The sequence below is a fragment of the Erinaceus europaeus genome, chromosome 4 (assembly GCF_950295315.1).
Source record: "Erinaceus europaeus chromosome 4, mEriEur2.1, whole genome shotgun sequence".
In the NCBI taxonomy this organism is placed as follows: domain Eukaryota; kingdom Metazoa; phylum Chordata; class Mammalia; order Eulipotyphla; family Erinaceidae; genus Erinaceus; species Erinaceus europaeus.
Window position 1 is genome coordinate 122391899 of NC_080165.1, and position 21935 is coordinate 122413833.

The 21935-nt window shown below is 36.3% G+C and overlaps 1 protein-coding gene across 1 annotated transcript in view; it reads right to left on the minus strand.

The window, feature by feature from the left end:
- The window catches only part of LAMA2 (laminin subunit alpha 2), a 711163-nt gene that overhangs the window by 105769 nt on the left and 583459 nt on the right, over positions 1-21935 (minus strand). Inside the window, exons 38-42 of the mRNA XM_060190486.1 lie at positions 21131-21247; positions 19810-19973; positions 18348-18486; positions 10971-11073; positions 3266-3382 (exon numbers count right to left, since the gene is read on the minus strand). Of these exons, the coding sequence (XP_060046469.1) occupies positions 3266-3382; positions 10971-11073; positions 18348-18486; positions 19810-19973; positions 21131-21247 (640 nt within the window). The remainder of the gene's footprint in view (positions 1-3265; positions 3383-10970; positions 11074-18347; positions 18487-19809; positions 19974-21130; positions 21248-21935) is intronic.

The following is a 21935-nucleotide window of genomic DNA, read 5'->3' on the forward strand; positions in this document are numbered from 1 at the left end:
AAAGAGAGGAATTTACCCACATGAACCATACAATATTCTTAAAATGAGATTTAAAATTTAATGTACACTTCCAGAGGTTAGGAAGTGAAAGCATTTCAGTTTCAATAGATTGACATTTTCAAGTGTTTGCATATTTACATTTATTTTTAGCCTTGGCAATTTTCAATGCATGTCCTTGCTCACTACTGAACAGGTAACATGAAAATCTGAAAAGTTACTTAAGGCTTTTTTTTTTAGTATTTCACTTTTATTTATTATTTTTCAATTTGATATGACATAACATTTGAGAAGAATGAAGAAATTGCGAGTGAGAGATACCTGCAGTACTTCTTCACCACTAATGAAAGCTTCCTTTGCAGGTAGGGTTCAGGGGCTTGAACCCAGATCTTTGCATGTAGTAATGTGTGTGCTCAACTGAGCAAGTCACTACTTGGACCCAGATTTTTTTATTTAAAAAAATTTATATTTATTTATTTATTTTCCCTTTTGCCCTTCTTTACCATTGTTGTGGTGATTATTGTTGTTGTTATTGATGTTGTTGTTGTTGGATAAGACAGAGAGAAATGGAGAGAGAAGGGGAAAACAGAGGGAGAGAGAAAGACAGACACCTGCAGACCTGCTTCACCGCCTGTGAAGCAACTCCCCTGCAGGTAGGAGCCGGGGGCTCGAACTGGGATCCTTGCATTGGTCCTTGAGCTTTGCGCCACATGCATTTAACCTGCTGCACTACCACTGGACTCCCTTTTTTTTTTTTTTTAAATAGAGAAGGCAGAGAGGTAGAGAGAGTTATAGATGCCATAGCATGGAAGCTTTCTTCATTGCAGTGGGGGTCAGACTTAAACCTGAGTCATAAACATGGCAAGCAGCACACTACCCAAGTGAGCTATTTATCTGGCCCTAGTTAAGTTATTTTTTTTAATTGAAAAAAATTGAAAAAATAGGACTAGGGTGATAACATAAGATTTATGCAAAAGGAATTTCATGCCTAAGACTTTGAAGTCACAGGTTATGTCCCTTGCGCCATCATAAGCAAGAGTTGAGTAGTGCTCTGGTAAATAATAATAATAATAATAATAATAATAAATGAATGAATAGAAAATGACACTAAGATGCTGATTTAATGATCACTAATTAAATTTAACCAGGAAGATAATATTATTTGTATATAGAAGAGTAGATTTTCCTTAATTACAATTGGTATCGAGAATGTCTCATACATGTAGATATCTACAGATGCCTGCGCCCCTCTGCCGGGCCTTGGCTGCTGTCTTCTTCTTCCCCGAGGTTTTTATGTTTTTATTATCGGGTGGAGACAGAGATGCCAAGAAGGGAGAGACAGAGAAAGCATATGGTTATGCAAGAAGACTTTAATCCAAGATCTCAGGTTCAATCTCTAGCATCACCATAAAGCAGAGGGGAGCAGCTCTGGGGAAAAAAATGTAGATGCCTACTAATATGCATACATTACCCACAAACTCTGAAGATCAACTATGTGACTCAAACATCAAATATGACATATTTAAGATGATCTTTAGTAACCTGTGCTTCAGAAAATGGGGATAATGATGTACACATTATAGGCTTAGTATGAGAATTGTATAAGTTTCCATAACAATATTGAATAGGGACTGGGCAGTGGTGCACCTGGTTAAGTGCACATGTTGCTATGCTCAAGAACTTGGCTTCTAGCCCCTGGGCCCTACCTACAGGGGAGAAGTTTCACAAGCAGTGAAACAGAGCTGCAGGTGTCTCTTCTTCTTCTCCTTCTCCTTCTTCTTCTTCTTCCTCTTCTTCTTCTTCTTCTTCTTTTCCCTCTTCTCCTTCTTCCTTCTTCTTCTTCTTCTTCTTCCTCTTCTTCTTCTTCTTCTTTTCCTTCTTCTCCTTCTTCCTTCTTCTTCTTTTTCTTCTTCCTCTTCCTCTTCTTCTCCTCTCCTTCTCCTCCTCTTCCTTCTTCTTGTTATCCTTTTTCTTCTCCTCCTTCTCCTTCTCCTTCTCTTCCTTTATCTCTCTCTCTCTCCCTCCCTCTCTCTCTCTCTCTCTCTCTCCTGCTCCCCCCTCAATTTCTTTCTTTCCTATCAAGTAAAATAAAAGAAAGGGGAAAATGGCTACTGGGAATAATGGTTTATTTTAAAAAGTAACACACCCCAGCAATAATCCTGATGGCAACTGAAAATAAAGAACATTGAATAAATAATAGATGTTAGCAACAATGACTATATTATTAAAACATAAAAACAATATAACTTAATGAAGAGTACTTTCAGTGGAAAGATATTACAGACATGGTTCAACTATTAGTGTTGCTCAAAGCTGAAACTTTTAAAGAACTTAGCTAAGAAAGGTGTACTGATACTGAAAATTATATTGAAGGCTCTCACTTTCTACCACAGGTACTTTTCTAAAAAATAAGACTTTGTATTGACCTGTCAATGCCCATGTTCAGTGGGGAAGCAATTATAGAAGCCAGACTTTCAACCTTCTGCATCCCACAATGATCTTGCGTCCATACTCCCAGAAGGTTTATTAAAGAATAGGAAAGCTATCAGGGAAGGGGATGCAATACGGAGGTCTGGTGGTGAGAATTGTGCAAAGTTGTACCCCTCTTATCCTATGGCTTTGTCAATGTTTCCTTTTAATAAAAAAAATTAAAAATTTAAATAAAAAATTAAATTTTGTAAGAGCACATCAACATTTTAGAGGACAGTGTCTGTCTGATGGTAGGAATAGTGAAGTATTATACACATTATCTTATAATTGTGTAAATCAATAGTAAATCACTAATGTTTTTTTTAAAGGAGAGAGAAGTGTCTGTATGATCTTATTCTCTCTAATGTAAGATTCCCAGCACCACAATAGGGAAGAGTAGTATAACAACAAGATGGTCATCTTTTCCATTTTGTAACATACTGCTATCAATTTAGTTAAGACAGTAAATTATAAACAATGTAGAGTGTGGTCTAGTCCTTCATTCTATATAAGAAGTATTCATAAGCAGAAAATGAGTATCTTGTAGACCAGTAACACTACAAGTACAGTGTCAGAAATACTAGGTCATTATTGATTTTGTCACCATGGGGGCAGAGACAGAGAGAGAAATTGGGAGAGGCATTATAACACTGCAGCTTCTCCCAGTGCAGTAGAGACTAGGCTTATGTCTGACTCACAGAGTAAAGTAATCAGATTCCCAAGTGAGGTGTGTTGGCAGCTCAGAAGTTAATGCACGTTTGCAGATTAACTGACACTGTCTAGCGTCCTAAATGCTTACCATTTGGAATGGTGGCTAGCTTCCCCAATGTATCATTCAAAGTTTTCAGAAGATTCTCATTTTGAGCATCAGCATTTTCTAATCTGGCTGTCAAGCCATTCAAGCGATCATCATTTTCTGTGAACAGAAAACAAAACAGAAATATTTTTTATCATTTAAGCTTATAGTTGGACATATAATTCCAGGATATTTGAATATCAAGTTAGTTAAAGAAAGTAATTATTTTAATTAGCTCATATTTATCTAAAAAGAATTATATCTGGTCCCTACTACACTAGGGGAAGTTTCACTGCTTCATCTTTCCAGAACTCTAAGCTGCTAGAGAAAGACAGAATCAGGCTGGGTGTATGGATCGAACTGCCAACGTCCATGCCCAGCAAAGCAGCGATTACAGAAGCCAGAAATCCTATCTTCTGCACCCCAAAAAGAAATTTGGTCTATACTCCCAGAAGGATAAATGATGGAAGGAAAAAAGAGGGTTCTGTATCACCATTCCACCAGGACCTGAAGTGTTTGTCATCAGGACAACCTTGTTTTTATACCACCACTAAAAGGGAAGCAAACCTGGAAAACACCAGAGGAAGCCAGGCACTGTTTCTTTTATCAGAGATAAGGAGATGAAAAAGGGAAGGAAACTAGGAAGTAGTAATAGGGGTAGGCATGACTTCAAAAAGAAAGTGAAGGCAGGACTGCAGTAGAAATGGGAAAATAGATAGATAGATAGATAGATAGATAGATAGATAGGCAGACAGAAATAGATAGATAGTTGTGTACTTAGTCTTTATCTGTAACCTTGGGAGAACTACTGCAGTTGAGGACAGAACTCTGGTGGTGGGAATGGTGTGGAATTGAATCCCTATTATCTTATAATTTTGTAAATCAATACAGAACTACTGATAAAGATAAATAAATACATGGATTATTAAAAAATAAATAAATACAAGTTCTTTTTTTCTAAAAAGAGAGGTCCAGGAGGTGGCAACTGTGGTTAAGGTACTGAACTCCCAGGTGAGGCCCCTGAGGTTCTATTAACTAGCATCACATATACCAGTGTAATGCTCTAGTTCTCTCTTGCCCCCCCTTACATTAATAAATAAATCTTTAATAATAATTTTTAAAAGAATTAGGTAGGTAACATTGTGTAATGAGAAGAAAAGAAATGAGGCTGGGTTGTGGTGCATCTGGTAGAGTGCACAGGTTGCAATGTGAGGGGACTCTGGTTCATGTCTCTGGTTCCCACCTGCAGGGTGAACACTTCATGGATGGTGAAACGGTACTCTCACTCTGTCTCTTGCCCTCTCTGTCTCCCCTTCCCTATCAATTTCTCTTTGTCTCCATCTAATAAATAAATTAATGTTTAAAACGAGAAGAAAGGAAGATCTTACAGAGGAAAAACTATAAAATAATAGGAATACTTGGGGAAAATAAATCACACCGAGACTAATTTTCAGTGAAAAACTTGTGAAGCAAAGTGTACATGCAAACAAAATGGAAGAAAGTATGCATGTAGCTGAGTTTGAATTATATGGCTGAAGAGACAGAACGAAGGATCATTAAAAGAGAATCCAACCCAATTCATTCAACGTTGCCTTTTTCCTTTTTCTATTCTGTTAGCACACATTATAAGGTAATGTCTACTAATAATATCACCTTGGACAGAATCTTAGTCATTAGAAAAAATAGTGGGCACGATAACATAATTATAGGATTTAGTTGGAATGTGTGGGTTCAAATGCTATTTCTAGCCCTCTTTAATTGTGTAAAATGACAATAACCTTTTATATGACTGATATGAAAAACAAGCCAAATGATATATGAGAAAAACTGCATTTTCTGTGGGAAGTGGTAACAAAGTAATTCACAGTTACTTATCTGGTTCAACATATGTTAAGTCAATCAGTGTCACTCACCACATCAATAAAAGCAAAGCCAAAAACCACATGATTATCTCAATAGATGCAGAGAAAGCCTTTGACAAAATCCAACACCCATTCATGCTCAAAACCCTACAAAAAATGGGAATAGATGGGAAATTCCTCAAGATAGTAGAGTCTATATATAGCAAACCTACAGCCAACATCAGTGAATGATCTTAAGCAAGACCTGGGACCTGGGCAGAAGGAAGAACAACTGCACAAGTGAGAAGACTGAGCACCACCTACAACTGAATTCCTGTTCCTGGTCTCTTGCCCATTGCCTAGCTGAGTGATTACACATCTTTTATACTTCTAGTCCTATTTTTTTTGTTTTACCCCTTAGTGTCCTCTTTCCTCAGGAGCTGTTCTATGTTTCAGACATGTCCTATCTCCGATGGTCACTTTTGCCTGGGTGTGCACAAGAGAGAAACCTGTGCATAAACCTCTTGTGTCTTGAACTTGTGTTTCTAGGGAGGCATTTTACTGAAAAATCGTTTTTTCACCTCGAAGCGTCAAATTATATTTTGTTCAATATTGGCACACTGGTTGGTAGACTCTCAATCACTCTTATTTTGTTTGTTTACTTAATATTGCCACCAGGATTATCACTGGGGCTCCAGCACTACTAACCTACCTCTCCCAGGGGCCATTCCCCCTTTTTCCCCCCTTTTTTATTTGATATGACAGAAATAAATTGAGAGGGGGAGAGGAAATTAGAGAGGGAGAGAAGTAGACATCTGCAGACCTGTTTCACTGTACAGTAAATGTCTGTTCTGCAGGTAGGGAACGGGGGCTCAAACCTGGTTACGTATGTGCTCAACTGAGTGCACTACCTCCCCCCTCCCCCACCCACCTCCCACAATAACTCTTTTTTCAATTTTTTTTATTATCTTTATTTTGTTCATTGGATAGAGACAGCAGAAATCTAGAGGGAAGGGGGTGATAAAGAGGGAGAGACAGACACCTGCAACATTGCTTCACCACTAACAAAGCTTCCCTCCTGCAGGTGGGGACCAGGGGCTCAAACCCAGGACCTTGCTCAATGTCACATGTGCACTCAATTAGGTGCCACCACTAGGTTCCCATGGTAACTCTTAATCTCAACTAAATATGCTTTTCCTCTCAATAGTCAGTTACAGTAGAAATATCAAGTGAGGAGCGGCAAAGCAATTTTCTGGTGGCTGATTCTTTCTCTAAAAATTTAAACTATTGGGAGCAAAAGGAGTATGCTTAGGTCAACAGAATGAGAAACAAAACTGACATGCAAATCCACATCTAGTTCCTCTAGAATACACACTAAAATCTGCTTGTGAACCTGCAGATTTGTACCATTTTCACCAGCAAGTTATTCTAAAACAAACTGAATTTAGATACATTTCTGCATTTGTATGTTTCACTCTTTTTTTTTTTTTGGTCACCTTCTTTTTTTTTAAACCAAGACTACTTTGCTTTATTTATTTATTTTTTATTTTCTCTGTTCATACCTCAAAGGGAATTTAAATTGTAGAAGAAACTAGTGATTCCCTTCCTTCCTTCCTTTCTTTCTCCCTTTCCTTTTTTCTTCTTTTTTTCTCAACCTTTTTGCTGGGGCTTCAGACCTGACTGATGCTACCATTTTCACTAGAATGATTTTAAAAAAATTTTATCTAAGGGTGAGAAACAGAGAGGAGGAGGAGGAGGTGGAGGAAGAGGAGGAAGGGGGAGAGAGAAAGAGAGAGAGAGAAAGAGAGAGAGAGAGAAGAGAGAGAGAGAGAGAAGAGAGAGAAGAGAGAGACCATTTATGAAGTTTCCTCTGTGAATGATGTTTTCTCTGGTGGACAGGGGTTAAAATCCAGGTTCTCATGCCAGGTGGTGACGCCTCCAGTTAAGCTCACATAGTGCTAAGCTCAAGGATCAAGGCTTGAGCCCCTGGCCCCCACCTGCAGGTGAGGACTTTTCACAAGTGGTGAAGCAGGTCTGCAGGGAAAAAAAAAGGCTTCCTATACATATATTTAAGTGTGCTTTACTGAGTGAGCTACTGCACGTGCTCTCCTGCCCCTCAGAAATCATTTATATTTTTATCATTGTTTGGTGGTTAATGGTTTACAGTACAGTTGTTAACATGAGTACAAGTTCTCATCTCCCTGTGATTGGTGTCTGCAGAATACTGGGACCCCAAGAGCCTTCTCCACCATCATACATTAGGACCACAATGTCCTTTTCACTCTCTATCTCCTTTATTTTGCCCCATAATCTTTTCCTTTAGCACTACTCCTCACTCACTCCAAGTTTCGCTTTGTGATTTCTCTTTCCATCCATGTTTCCTAAGTTTCACCTATGAGTGAGATCAGCTGGCATTTGTCTTTCTCTTTTTGGCTTATTTCACATAACATGAGAAATCAATAATTCTCATGGAAAAAGATTACCTCACCCCCACCCCCACCACCAGCATGTGATAGGTCAGGGGGTCCAGGATTTACTTCACTCATTTACTTCACTCTCAAATTTCTTTTTGTCAGTGGAAAAGGATTTGTTTGTCCTCCACATACCTGCCCATGAAAACACAATTTCTATATCACTTGGTAATAAGTGAATTCAAATAAGAGGTGTCTTTAGTAATAAAATAATGCTTTAAATAAAATTGCACCATACTTCTGTTTAATAGAGCTGCACATTTTAAAAATCTAAAATAACAAAACAATCTTAACATGTTAGAAACTGAAAGTGTAATACTACATTCACAATCACAGAACTTTTCTGGTATTTTTTTTTAAGGACTTAAAGACTAGATACTTGGGAAATCACAGAATGTAAGGAAAACATTGATTTATTTGGTAAAAGTCAATGCTTGGAATATTGTGGTACTTTCTGTGAGAGTACCATATCATGCAGTGTACTGATTTATTATTCCTGGGCTTGGGAACATATTTTTATTTTATATATTGTCATTCATTTTATAGATATGTGATTGTGTTCCAAAGTTCCTGAGTACTTTCACTTATATGGGGCAGGACTAAATTTATGAATGCATTAAAAATTAAATAACATAGAAAATTTATTCTATATCATAATAAGGTTTATAATTGCAAATTTTTAGTATTTTCAAACTTCTAATACAACATTCTCTGCTTTATCTATACCTGTACTACTTCGACATGAAACTCAACTAGTACTTTATGGACAAAAAATTCATGTTCATCTGTAAAATAGTATTTTTCATGTGGTGATATTAATTCACCTTCTCTTTTGATCACAATTTATACCAAGCCTCATATCTATCAACAAGATGTTAGACATTCAATCAGTGCAATGCAGACTGGCTTCAAATTGTAAAATGCACACAAGACCAATTTTAACAAATGTTTATTTGAAAGTTAAAATAAAACAAATTGCTCTGGGCAAGTTCAAACACCCTCAAAGCAAGGACAATATAGAAATGGTAAAGATCAGCACTACGTCAAACATGACGAGAGCTCATAAACTAACTGGGTAGTGCTGAATTGAACCAAGTAACAAATGAGAAATATGGAGGGTATACCAGCCTCACCATTTTTATTCCTTCTAACTCCAGGCACCAGAGAAGAGAATGACTAAATCTTTGTTTTAATAGCTGCTGTCAAGAGTTTTACTCTGTAGGGCCTATTTCAGCAGTTCCTGGTGGTAATTTATGGCATTTCCTTGATTAACAGTCATTTTATAACTTGTGTAATTGGCCACAAATCAAGGGAATGTCATAATGTAGCAAGAAAACATTCCCATCTCCACCAGAGCCTTGGCTTGGTTTTCTGGAGGAATGACTGTGTGCGTAGTATGTGGGCTTTCATTACTTTAAATAATGTACTACCTGAAGTACAAAAAAAGACATTTAAATTAATGAATACTTCTGTCTCCTAGCAATTTCTACCATATCTATTCTTAAATTACTTTTCCTTTTGAAGAAAATACCCAGAAATGCAATTCTTTCTTCACTTCTATGATATAGTCTACATGGATAAAGAGAGGCAAGGGCAAGGCTGAAAATTGGATGAAACAATTGATGAAACAACTTAAAGGGTCAACATAATCAGTAGTCAAGGGAAAAAAACAACACAATATTTAAACAATAAAAGATGCCAGTCATGAACAAACCCTTAGAATTTTAAGTAAAAAGAAGTTCTAACCCTGTACTTGCATGACTCACTTCACCGTCACCCTAACTCTGGATAACAAAGATTAACAACAAAGTGATGAGATCAACTTAGTTTGTTCAATAGAGGAATAAATGTTGATTTTTGTTGTTGTCATTCTTTTGTTTAGGATAAGAGCAACCAACTGCACAGAATTATCGGGGAGTTTTATTCCATTTGTGATGCATGGTCTAAATAATTCTACTGTCAAAGTGCCATCTATAATGAAATATATGTCAGCTTCTAGTAGTTCAATATACATACTATCCATTGCACCACAGAGCCTCTATATCAACTTCTATAGGAGATCAAGGACTAGTAATGTAAAACATGACAACACAGATTATCATGCAACTTCACTTACCAAAGTTAGTAAAAAAATCAATACCACTCCATTTTTCATAAGACTTATTTCCCAATTTCAGCTAATCACTGTGAAATTACACAGTACAACTTTAAATTTAAAAATTTAAAACCACACTGTATATACATATCCCTAGTAAGATTTCATATTGTAGGGGTTTAAAAAGCTTATGAGGAAGGAATACACAGAGAAAAGGCATGTAAAAGCCATGAAATTTGGTTTACTGAAGAAGAGAAACTCTGAGATGAAGCTTAAAGTTTTGATAGAAGGCAGCTGGATATAAAAAGAAGGAAAGGTGGGGCCAGGTGGTGGCATACCTGGTTAAGCACACACATTACAGTGCACAAGGACCCAAGTTCAAGCCCCTGGTCCCCACCTGCAGGGGGAAATCTTCACAAGTGGTGAAGCAGGGCTGTAGATGTCTCTCTGTTTCTCTCCCTCTCCACCTTCCCCTCCCCTCTCACTTTTTCTCTCTATATATATCCAATAATAAATAAAATTAAATTAAAAATTAAAAAAGGAAGGAAAGGTAGTGAAGCACAATAAGAGGAAGATGTAAACTATAAGACATGACAGGTTGGAATCGCAAGTTTTGGAGGGACCATGAATATTTCAGAAAGGTTTGGGAGGTGAATGCGCTTCAGGAAATGGCAAAGAGAGAAAATGATGCAATTTAAATGGGAAACAGAAAATATTTTAGTAAAATAATAGGCATAAATATTATACATGCTTTAATATAGTGAGAAATTATATTAAAAGATATACTTTAATTCATAGTCCATTGTATGTCAGGGAAAATACATTATGCACTTTGATGTTTGAATTTAGAATAAAAACATGAACAGCAACTGTAACCCACTAGCAAAATTCAGTTTCACAAGAACAATCACGCTGTATCTGTCTGACTTATTCTTGTCGATTATGGCTTCTGAAGTCAAACAAAGTGGGACTTGGTGACTTAAAAACTTATCACAGTTTAATTTGAAAGTTATATTAGGCATAGATAAGCTGCTTCTATTTAAAGGAAAAAAAACCTTTCTAGCAAAATAGTCACAGGAAACTAGATGTAAAAAGTATGAAGTGTCATACAATGGAAAGTGGGATAGGAAAACCACCTATTGTAAATCTGGTGAGATCATTCACTTGTTATGTCATTCAAATACTAATGATAACCTTAAAATAAATTTGAAGCAATTTATACTTCTAAAAAAGCAATGTGATAAAAGCCTACCAATTACAATGATCAATAGTTGAGATTAATATCTAGAGATCATACTCACCTTTCACATCATTTGCTAATTTTTTGGCTTCATTAAGAATCCCAAAACTTTTCTGAAGAGAGCTTTTGGCAACTTCCTTTAATGAACCATCAGGGTGTGTTGCCTGTAGGCATGAGAAAGATAATGTCATGCATGTAACATATAGAAGGCAGTGTGGGTTCTGGGTCTTTTCCTGACTTAGAATTACAAAGTCTGAGCACATAATGATAACGGAAATGATGGAAGGAAAGAAGAGTTAGTACAGAATTCACTGGGACCACATTTATAGGGAAGATAGAAAGTGGGGCATAGAAATTCCAAAGACAAGGAAATCCCAAGACAGCATGATGATACAGAAATTAAAAATGATTTGAAGCATGAAATCTGGATGTAAAATGAACAAAGAAATCAAGAACTAAACACATCCACCAATTTTACCTCTAAATACATTCCATTCATAGAACACTGAGCTATGAGGAAAGTGTGGTAACATTCTCTGTCCTCTGTATGTTGAACTGAGAAAGAACACTGCATTTCAAGTCTAACTCGCTGTTCCATGGCATAAAAAAATTTCAATGACAATCGGAGCTATAATCATCACCCAGCAAATATGCAGCAGCTGAAGCCTGGATTTAAGATGATGACACAAGGATAACAGATTGATAGGGGAGAAGTATCATTTATCTTGAAAGTCTGGTTATATAAATTTAGATAGCATTTGCTCTGCAGCAATTGTGGCATAATACACTTTTACTAAGAGATAACCCAAATTAAATTTCAAGTGTAATTTTTCATAATTATATTTTATATTTATTTATTCCCTTTTGTTGCCCTTGTTGTTGTTTTTGTTGTTGTTGTTGTTGTAGTTATTCTTAATTGTTACTGATGTCGTTGTTGTTGGATAGGACAGAGAGAAATGGAGAGAGGAGGGGAAGACAGAGAGGGGGAGAGAGAGACAGACACCTGCAGACCTGCTTCACCGCCTGTGAAGCAACTTCCCTGTAGGTGGGGAGCCGGGTGCTCGAACTGAACCTATTCTTGTGCTTTGCGCCACTTGTGTTTAACCCGAAACCCCTTTTTTAATTCCTAATTTAGATAATTGATAATTTCTCTGATGGGATGATTATCAACTTACTGATCTTCCATTGTTATCTTTTACCTTCATCCAACAGCATGACTTATATGTCTGAAGTTAATTAGCTAATAGACTGACCTACTGCAAACATATGTTCACCTTATTGTTTTCTTTCTGGTACCTTCCTTGCTTTTTGATAATCAATGGTTTCTTCCTGAATCCTTAGTCAAGACAGCTTCGTCAGATATAAGAGTAGGTCATATATTTGAATGTATGTACAAGAGATATATTGGGTTGTTGGCAAAGTCATCATGTATTTTTTTCTCTGTGTTTATTAGTAAAGATGCATTATGACTTGTGATAAAAGAATAGTAGCAACAGTGTAAGAAAAGGCAAGAAGACAGTGCACTCATGTGTTAATGGAAAGCAAGTATTTCAACTATATAGAATTAGAGTCTTTATAGGGCAGGGGCAAATAGCATAATGGTTATGCAAAAAGACTCATGCCTGAGGCTCCAAAGTCCCAGTTTCAATTCCCCACACCACAATAAATTAGAGTTGAGCAGCACTTTGACAAAAAAGAAAAAAAAATAGTACACTGTAGAGAAGTGATGCTATTAGGTAGGAAGCATTGCTTTTTTTGAAGATTTGAATGTCAGAGAAAACTAGGCAAAAACAGGGAGTGGTCAATGATAATTACTGGGTAGAATAGTTAAGTCAGAACAGAAAAGTGGTCAAAAACAGGTCAGAAAAATGAAGTGAGAAACTGTGTGAGAAACTATGGAAGAAGAATCTTCAGAAAGTACAGATCAGAGAAAATAAAACTAATCTCAGATGGGCAGTGGAAAGGAAGGGTTTGGATTTAAGAGTTATGGAAAAATAAGGTGGTTCTTAACTGTTTAAAGAAGCACACCAAAATATTAAAAGTTGATGGCATACAACTGTCAATTATAAACAATATGCCAACAATTCTGGCTTAAAAAGATTAGGTTTTTGTACAGGATGGAAATACTAACTTGTAATGGATGAGTAGAACTGTTTCAACTCACTGAAATTTGTATAGATCCCCTTCCAACATTGCTTAGTAAGGTATTGAAGCATGACAACAATATCAGGACAGGTGATGAGGCAGCATTTTCAAAGCTAATTATGCTTTATACATATTCATAGGCAACACATCTGAATCTCTGAGCTGTGTCTATAGCATATGTGAAATATAAATGAGGTTGTTAGAGTTGCAAGATATTTTGCTTCTTGCATTTTAGAGGTTTTTTTTTATAAAAAAGTTTATAGTGACTGTTTATATATGTATATAAATTATATAACACTTATATCACATATGTCTTTGCACTTTAATCATTTATAGAAAATTTGACATGATTTCAGTTATAACCAAGAGAAGGACAGATCCAGAAAATAATGAAATGACAACATCTATAAAAATTTAATAGAGGACTTGGCACTTAATTGATTTTTAATGCATATAGTTTTCTTCCTCCAACTTTGGTTAAATATTCATTGTAACTCTTGCTAAAGTATAATATCATTGATTAGTAGATGAATAAACTGATTGATTTATTCAAAAAAATTGTTTCTAGCTGTCAAAAACCAGAGCGAATTTTGATTTTTCAAAAAATATCAAACTTTCCTTCCCTATGTGGAAATGTAGTAGAGTAGAAAGAAAAATAAAAAATTCTCATGTAAGAAAAATGGTTGATGGTATTAGATAGCACTGAAACTTTACGTATTTGGTTGACTAAGGAGATCCAATTAAGAGGAGATGTGGCGTTAGGGGAAAATGTTCAATTGGAAGAACACTGAGTTTATCTGTCCGAGTTTCCCGGTTTCATGCATGGCACCACATGTGTTGGAATGGTTCTCTAACTTGTCTAAGAGAACTTTCCATAGAATATTCATTTCATGCCTGAGCACCTGCTGTCTCCAATCTTAGCTTCCAGACAGGTATGTGTGGTGCCTGTGGAACATCTCTGTACACAGTGTTCAGGGCCCAGTTTGGTCAGGTCATCCTGTCCATTTGCACTGAACTGCAGAGCAAGGAGCATGTTATTGAGGTCTTGTGCTGGGCCAAGTTCAAGCTCCCTGGCCACTAGGAGATCCCCATCTCCTAGAAGTGGGGCATGTTTGAAGATCCAGTGCTGAAACAGTACCTCATCCCATATGGCTGTAGGGTCAATTACCTCACTAACTGTGATGTCTTGGATAAGTGGCAAACGATGTATTTTTGAGAGCCTCATAGGTGTTCCTTCATTAGTCATACAACAAATTTATAGCCATTCTAAAAAAAGGAGTAAGGAGGGCCCTGGTGGTGGTGGCTCACTGGGTTAAGTACACATAGTAAAAATAATAAGTAAAAAAAAAATAAATAAATCTTTGAAAAAAGAAGAGATGTAAAGGTGAAATTAAACAAGTTTATATAGCAAATGTAATAACAGTGATTTGTTATTAAGAGAAGTTAGTTACAGGGGTCGGGCAGTAGCGCAACAAGTTAAGCACACATGGCACAAAGTGCAAAGACCTGCATAAAGATCCCGGTTTGAGCCCCTGGCTCCCCACCTACAGGGAGGGGGTAGCTTCATAGGCAGTGAAGCAGGTCTGCAGGTGTGTCTATCTTTCTCTCTGCCTCTCTCTGTCTTCCCCTTCTCTCTACATTTCTCTCTATCCTATCCAACAACAATAATAATAACCACAACAACAAAGGCAACAAAAGGGAAAAAAAAGAAGTTAGTTACAAAAGGCTAGGATAGAGGGATTCCGAGGTCCTGTTGCATAATGAAGGGAAAGAACCTAGGTTGGGGCAAGAGTATCCTGCAGACACCTAATCATGGGGAGATTAGATAGAGACATATAGAGATTATGTAGTGATTAAGGAATCAATCCATTACAATGACTTAACAAACTTTGAATTTGTATACTAAGAAAGGAAGATAACACTCCAGTGCCCTACCCCACTAGAGTAAGATAGAAACAGGCTGGGGGTATGAACCAATCTGCCAATGCCCACGTCCAGTGGAGAAGCAATTACAGAAGCCAGAAATCCCACCTTCTGCACCCCCCAAATAATTTTGATCCATACTCCCAATGGGGGAGAATTGACTGGAGGAAGATGAGCAGAGGGCTCTGAACTCAGTCAGGACCCAGAGAGAGAAGAGGGAAAAGGGAGGGATGTTTGGATATAGTAATAGGTATATGTGTGGCTTGGAAAGGAAGAGAAGATGGGACCATGGGGGGAGGGGCAAATATATACAAATATATACAGATGTTATAGAAATCATATTTAACCCATATCCACAACTTTAAGAGAAATGCTGTAGCTTATAATAGAGGGACAGGGGATTCAGAACTCTGGTGATGGGAACGGTGTGGAGTTATACCTGTTATTTTGTAATTTTATAAATCAATATATCAATCAAAAAGGAGGATCCAAATATAGAAATCAAGTATTAACAAATCTGGAGAGAGACATCACCGAAAGCAACATAATAATAATAGTAGGATTTAACTCCATTTGCTTCTCATCTTTAATGAGATAGAGTCACAGAGAGAAAATTCTGGACTTATGGTGGTGCAGGAGATTGAACCTGGGACGTCAGCACTTCAAGCAGGAAAGTCTTTTGCATTTGCATTATGCTGTCTTCTCAGCCCATGTGTTTCTTTTCATTTCAGTTTCTGATGCTTTTTTTCTTCTTACATTATCTAATGTCCCTTCTTCCAGTTGTAATGAGTTAGGTTGTTTGCTTATCAGTTCTTTTTCTCTCTGTCTTAGTCCCTGCTTAGCTTCTTTGCCTTTTCTTACTTACTAAAAAACATCCTTTTTGCAGTTAAAATCAAGTGAACTTTTACCTATCACATGTTGAACTCATAAACATTAAATTTAATTTCACTCTTGTGTCTCTCTACAGCTCTAGCAATAGAACTAGATGTTATATTTATAGAATGCTTGCTCTTGTTCTACCTATGTAGTTGCTCAACTAGTTGAAGGATGCTATGTATTTTCTAACAAAACAGATTAAATTAGGATGAAATTAATTGAAAACTTCGTTCATAAACCTGTATAACAAATTTTCTAAGACAAATAGGTCTTCTTAGTGTTTGTTGATAGCATTTAATAGTCAGCGATCTTCTTAAATATTCCGCAATTTTTTTCAGATAATTATTTTTACATGGAGTATGGGAAGTGAGAAGGAATGATACTTCATGTTTGATGTTTGTTAATTTATCACATGAAATGATCAGTAGTGAGGACAATCTTTTATTTTAGCATTGAAATGAAAGTCTCTTAAGTATAGTTATAAAATTTGGATGAGATCAGACATTTTAAACATAAAATAATGTGTTTACACTTATGAAGCAATGGCAGCAGAGAGATTTTTGTAGGTATAAAAGGTTGTGAGGAGGTATGAGCAAGGTCTATTAGAAAACTACTTATTCACCATGCTGTTTATTATGATAGATATTTAAAGTGGTTACCTAATGAGATTCCAGGCAAACCAAATCAGTATAAACTGTTGGTGTAATGTGATGACTTCATCATAACCACAAAATAAACCCTAGAAGATTATAGTTAATAACTCTAATACCCCTGATGTCCAAGAAAGTTTTTATGTACAGTATCCCCAAATAAAATACTGATCTTGGGGGTCAGACAGTAGCACAGCAGGTTAAGTGCACATGGCGGCCATAAGGATCCCGATTTGAGTCCCTGGCTCCCCACCTGCAGAGAGGGTCGCTTCACAAGCAGTGAAGCAGATCTGCAGGTGTCTATTTTTCTCTCCCTCTCTCTGTCCCTCCTCTCTGGATTTCTCTCTGTCCTATCCAACAGCAATGACATCAATAACAACAACAATAATAACCACAAGAACAATAAAACAACAAGGGCAACAAAAGGGGGAAAAATCCTCCAGGAGCAGTGCATTTGTGGTGCAGGCACCAAGCCCCAGCAATAACCCTGGAGGCAAAATAAAAAAAATACTGATCTTCAACATCAATTATTTTTGCTTATTTCAGTCAAAGTCAAATGTTGAGTCATTTCTTTTTCTTTTGAAATTCTGATGCGTTTGGGACAGTTTGTATGAAGTCAAAAGAACAAATGATGACTCTTATGCTTTAAATCACTGTATACTTCTTTTAAAAAAAAAATATATATTTATTTATTTTCCATTTTGTTACCCTTGTTGTTTTTTGTTGTTGTAGTTGCTGATGTCATTGTTGTTAGATAGGACAGAGAGAAACGGAGAGAGGAGGGGAAGACATAGAGGAGAAGAGAAAGACAGATACCTGCAGACCTGCTTCACTGCCTGTGAAGTGACTCCCCTGCAGGTGAGGAGCCGGTGTCTCAAACCAGGATCCTTTCACCGATCCTTGCACTTTGCACCATTGTATACTTCTTATAAAGATTTTTTTTCAAGGAGCCAGGCAGTGGTGCATCTGGTTAAGTGCACACATTAAAATGAACCTTAAGTTCAAGCCCTGGTCCCCACCTGCAGGGGGAAAGCTTCATGAGTGGTGAAGCAGTTTTGCTGCTGCCTCTCTGTCTCTTTCCCTCTCTAGGTCCTCCTCCTCTTCCCATCTCAATTTCTCTTTGTCTCTATCCAATAATAAATAAATAAGACCCTTCAAAAGTTTATTTTTTCATTTAACATGATATCACTAATGCTTATCACATAAGCCATTTGCAAAATAATGTTTCAAATATAAAGGCTGCAAAATTTGTCCCCCTTCAAGGCATTCAAATAATTGTGCAACACTTGTACCCTTCAAACTCTAAAATATTAGTTCAAAATTTATTTTGAGAAAGGATGTTTGCTAAAAGTTACTTCAGTAGTAAAGATTTCAAGTGAGGAAAATGTATAAATAGTTGGAAGACCTTTAATCAGATGTGTTTTATATAATGTACACATTATAGTCAAATTTCATGTCTAACCAATTTGTGTAAGACTTTAAGATACAGTGTTAATTTTAAGACACTTTATGACCTTTGTAATAATAGTGATAAATTTACTTGTCCAGAGCTTTATGTTTGACGACTTTTATTTTATGTGTTGGTGCCATAAACATGCTAGACTTCCGAGATGATTTCAGGAATGTCAGTAATCCTAGTAAGTAGAAGGTGCCTAAGATTTAGTTCTGCTATGATTATAGCACATTGAGAATTTACTTTGGATACAATTTAGCAGTTTTTAAAGATAACTTGAAAAAAAAAACTAATTTACTAGGATTTGCTTGGACTCATCCAAAGATTATTCAAATGTTTATTACCCAAGCGTTTGGCTTAGCTACTTACTCAATAACACTTTGTTTCTTACCAGTTTTGTAGCTTCATGTGCAAGACCTTTGGCTTCCCTGGCAATTTTCTCAGCTTCATCGATGTAGTCCTTAATATTACTGTAAGCTTTGAAGGCTGCCGTGGCATTGAAAGAGATGTTTTTAGCCTCGTCAAGAATTCTGTTGGAATTAGTCCCCAAAAGGTACATTAGGGCCATAGGCATACATATGAATAATGTCCTACTAATAACAAATAAAATTTTAAATGAAAAGGTCAATGTTACTTCTGATAACTTCAAGTCACAGTGAGCTATCTACTGACTTGTTATAGTTTTTAATTTAGACACACATACCTAAATAATTCATCAATGAAATACTACCAACACATTTTTAAATTCTCATAACATCTTCCCAAGCTTCTGCAACCACATGTACCACATAACTGTAAATAATGAGATGATTTTTTTTTGAGCTGTTTGTGAAACATACAAGAGTTTTCAGAGTACTTGTATCACAATTCTGGAATAATTTCACAAGATCTCTCTTACAAGCATTAACACCTTTCTCACCTAATGACAAATGAATCTGAGTAGGTTAAATAGCCAGCCTTAGGACACATGACTGACAAGTTGCTAGTGAAGGACTTGAAAAAGTCTGATCTGCTTAATTCCAACTTATTATTTCATTTACTACCCTTTAGTCTGCATTGCTAAAGATCCGTTACAAAACAATATGTGAATGAATAATGCCCAGGTTATCCCAATATAAGTATTTTCCTCTGCATGGATAAGTATTCAATATTGGAATACAACCTTACATGTGGCTCATATTACATACGAATTTATTTGGAGTAATTATTCTTGGGGCTAAGAACACATTAACTTATTTTGAAAACCCCCAAGTTACAAAGGACACATTCAAAATATACCTAGAAGACTGTTATAATTCAAAAATATTCTGCTACTTGCCCCTCCCTTCCCTGATCCCTATTATTGATAGAATTATTGAGCTGTTGTCTCACAGAGTAATATGTAACATTTTCCTAGGATTAAAAAGCAAGAAATGACTTAATGAGTTTACGTGGGATAATGTTGTCAAAAGCCATCCCTTTAACAGTAAATAGTTGTGATTCTATTGAAAATTTAAAAAAAAATGAAATAAGGCAGGAAGTATATATACAGATTATTATTATTTTAAATGCTAATAAGGCAAGCATTGTGCTAATACATAATGGAATTTTTTTTTTCTAAGTGTAGCCTAAGGCTATTTTCACTCCCTACCAAGCTGTACTTGAATCCACTTTTAACTCATACTTTTGATGCTGTTCCAGTAGAGCTCTGCACAAAATCTCCTAATTAGTCTTGTTCACAGAAAGACCATGTAGCTCATATGTTCACAATTACAGAAATCAAGATTTAAAAGTTTTTCTCTACCATTTCTGCCACTCAGAACTTTTGGACACAAGTCAAGATAGATTGGCATTTCTGACAACACATGACATACCCATCAAGAACAGCAGATGAGTCATTCAGCTGAGCTGCATGGCTTTCAGCCTGGGACACCTTCTGAGCAAGCTTCCTGTCCTTTACTTCTTGGGAGAGTTCATCTATTTTACTTTTAAGCTCATCAGACATGTGTGGCAATTTAGTCTGAATGTCTTCAACATACTGACATGCAGAGGAAAGAGGACATTTATGTAAATGAGTTTAGATCTCAATCTTCTTTGTTAATTTCTCTATGAGATATAATTTCTCTATGAGATATAATTAGTTTTTATGAAACCACAAACTTATTAAATAGCAAAAAGAGAATAAGGATGTTATTTAGTAATAGTAAGAAATATTTGAAACCAATTTACAACAAGATTCTAATAATTTTTGAAAGAGTGCTACTTCATTGATAAAAATACATAAATGATCGTCATGGGGATCTTTTAGACGCTTTGCACTTTTATTGCCATATATCAGCATGCTTATACATTTGGCATTATAAAAAGAGCCTGTCTGTATATTTACATTTCCCTTTACATCAAACATACTGGAACAGGTTATAAGTGCTGTACTAATACAAAAAAAGTACTTCATCACAACGCAATAAAATACAGGTTCAGATAAGTGTGTTAATTCTCTTACATAGATATTCCCATCTATTGAGAAAATAATGTGAAGTTCTAATCATTAAAAGAATAGGTCTAGTAGTGAGTCTCAGCCCAGGGTTCGGCTTCCCTGGCACCCCGTGTCCCCTGGACCTGAGATGACAGCCTGCCCGTGAAATATACAAAAGAACAGAAATGCAAGCTGCGTAGTACACAGTGGGTGAACACTGAACTGAAGAGCTTGAGTTCCTGGTGTTCAAGCCCAGCACCGCAGGAACCACAGAGATGTTCCTGTTATACTTGTCTCTCTTATGAACCTAAGTGAGAGAGAGACACAGAGAGAGAGAAAGAGAGAGAGAGAAGGAGGGAGCGCAGATTGGAGGCTGGGTATTCGTGCATTTGGATGAGTGGACACATAACACTGTGCAAGGACCAAGGTTCAAGCCCCTGGTCCCCACCTGCAGGGAGAAGCTTCACAAGTGGTGAAGCAGTGATGCAGGTGTCTCTCTAGCTCTTCCCCTTCGTTCTCAGTCTCTGTCTGTCTCTATCCAATAGATAAAATTAAGAAACATTTAAATAATAATAACATAAAAATAATGAAAAAAATATTTCCACAAGAAAAAAAAATGTTATTTACTAATAGTGATGAATTTTTTTTCACTGACTATCATTTGGTGAGAACCTATGTCATTTTCATCTTTTAACTTTAGATTTTTATCATATACTCACATCTATGACAGATTTGATTTCATTTGCAAGACGGCTGGCTTCATCAAGGACTTCACTGCCTTCTTTCAAAGTGTTTTCAATTTGCTGCTTGCCACTTTCTATAGCCTCCTTCTTGTGCTACAGAGAAGTATAAACAAAATATTAGCATGGATGTTAGGCATAACTCTTCCCAGTCCTATATACCTAATTGTACTGAGCTGTGTGTAAAAGGGTTTTGCAATAAGGTACATTGGGTTGACAAAGGTTATTTTATTTAAATGACTGTACAGGTACTTTCAACCATTGTGGGAAAAGTCATCTAAAATTAAGAAGAGTTATGCAATGGGAATTGAGGAGTTAAAAACTATGCTTAAAAAAAAAGATGGAATGCAGTATTTAACCAAAACTGAAGTGCTGGATACAAGCATGCAGGGTTGGTCTGAATTAAGTTGAATTCTAAAATCTATGCTAAGGCTCATATTTTGTGAACATAAGCAGGTTTATTTTATGAGATTTCTCTAAGAATCAGAAGACATGGAAAATTTAAAGTAATTGAGGGAAAGTACTTTACAAAACAGAGACTATCATATGGGAAGAATAAACTTGATGGAATTTTATTTTCTTGAAATGAGAGGGGGGCATTATACAGTGCAATCGATTAAACCAAGGCTTTAGGATGGTGGGATGTTACTTCCCTGCTCCTAAAAGAATAAACTTAGCGGGTTATAAGCAGATTCTAATTTTTACTTGAAACTTTTAGTTTGTCTCAAAAATGCATGACACTCATTCTTAGCCTAAAAGAGTAAAGTTAATGAGACAAGTATTG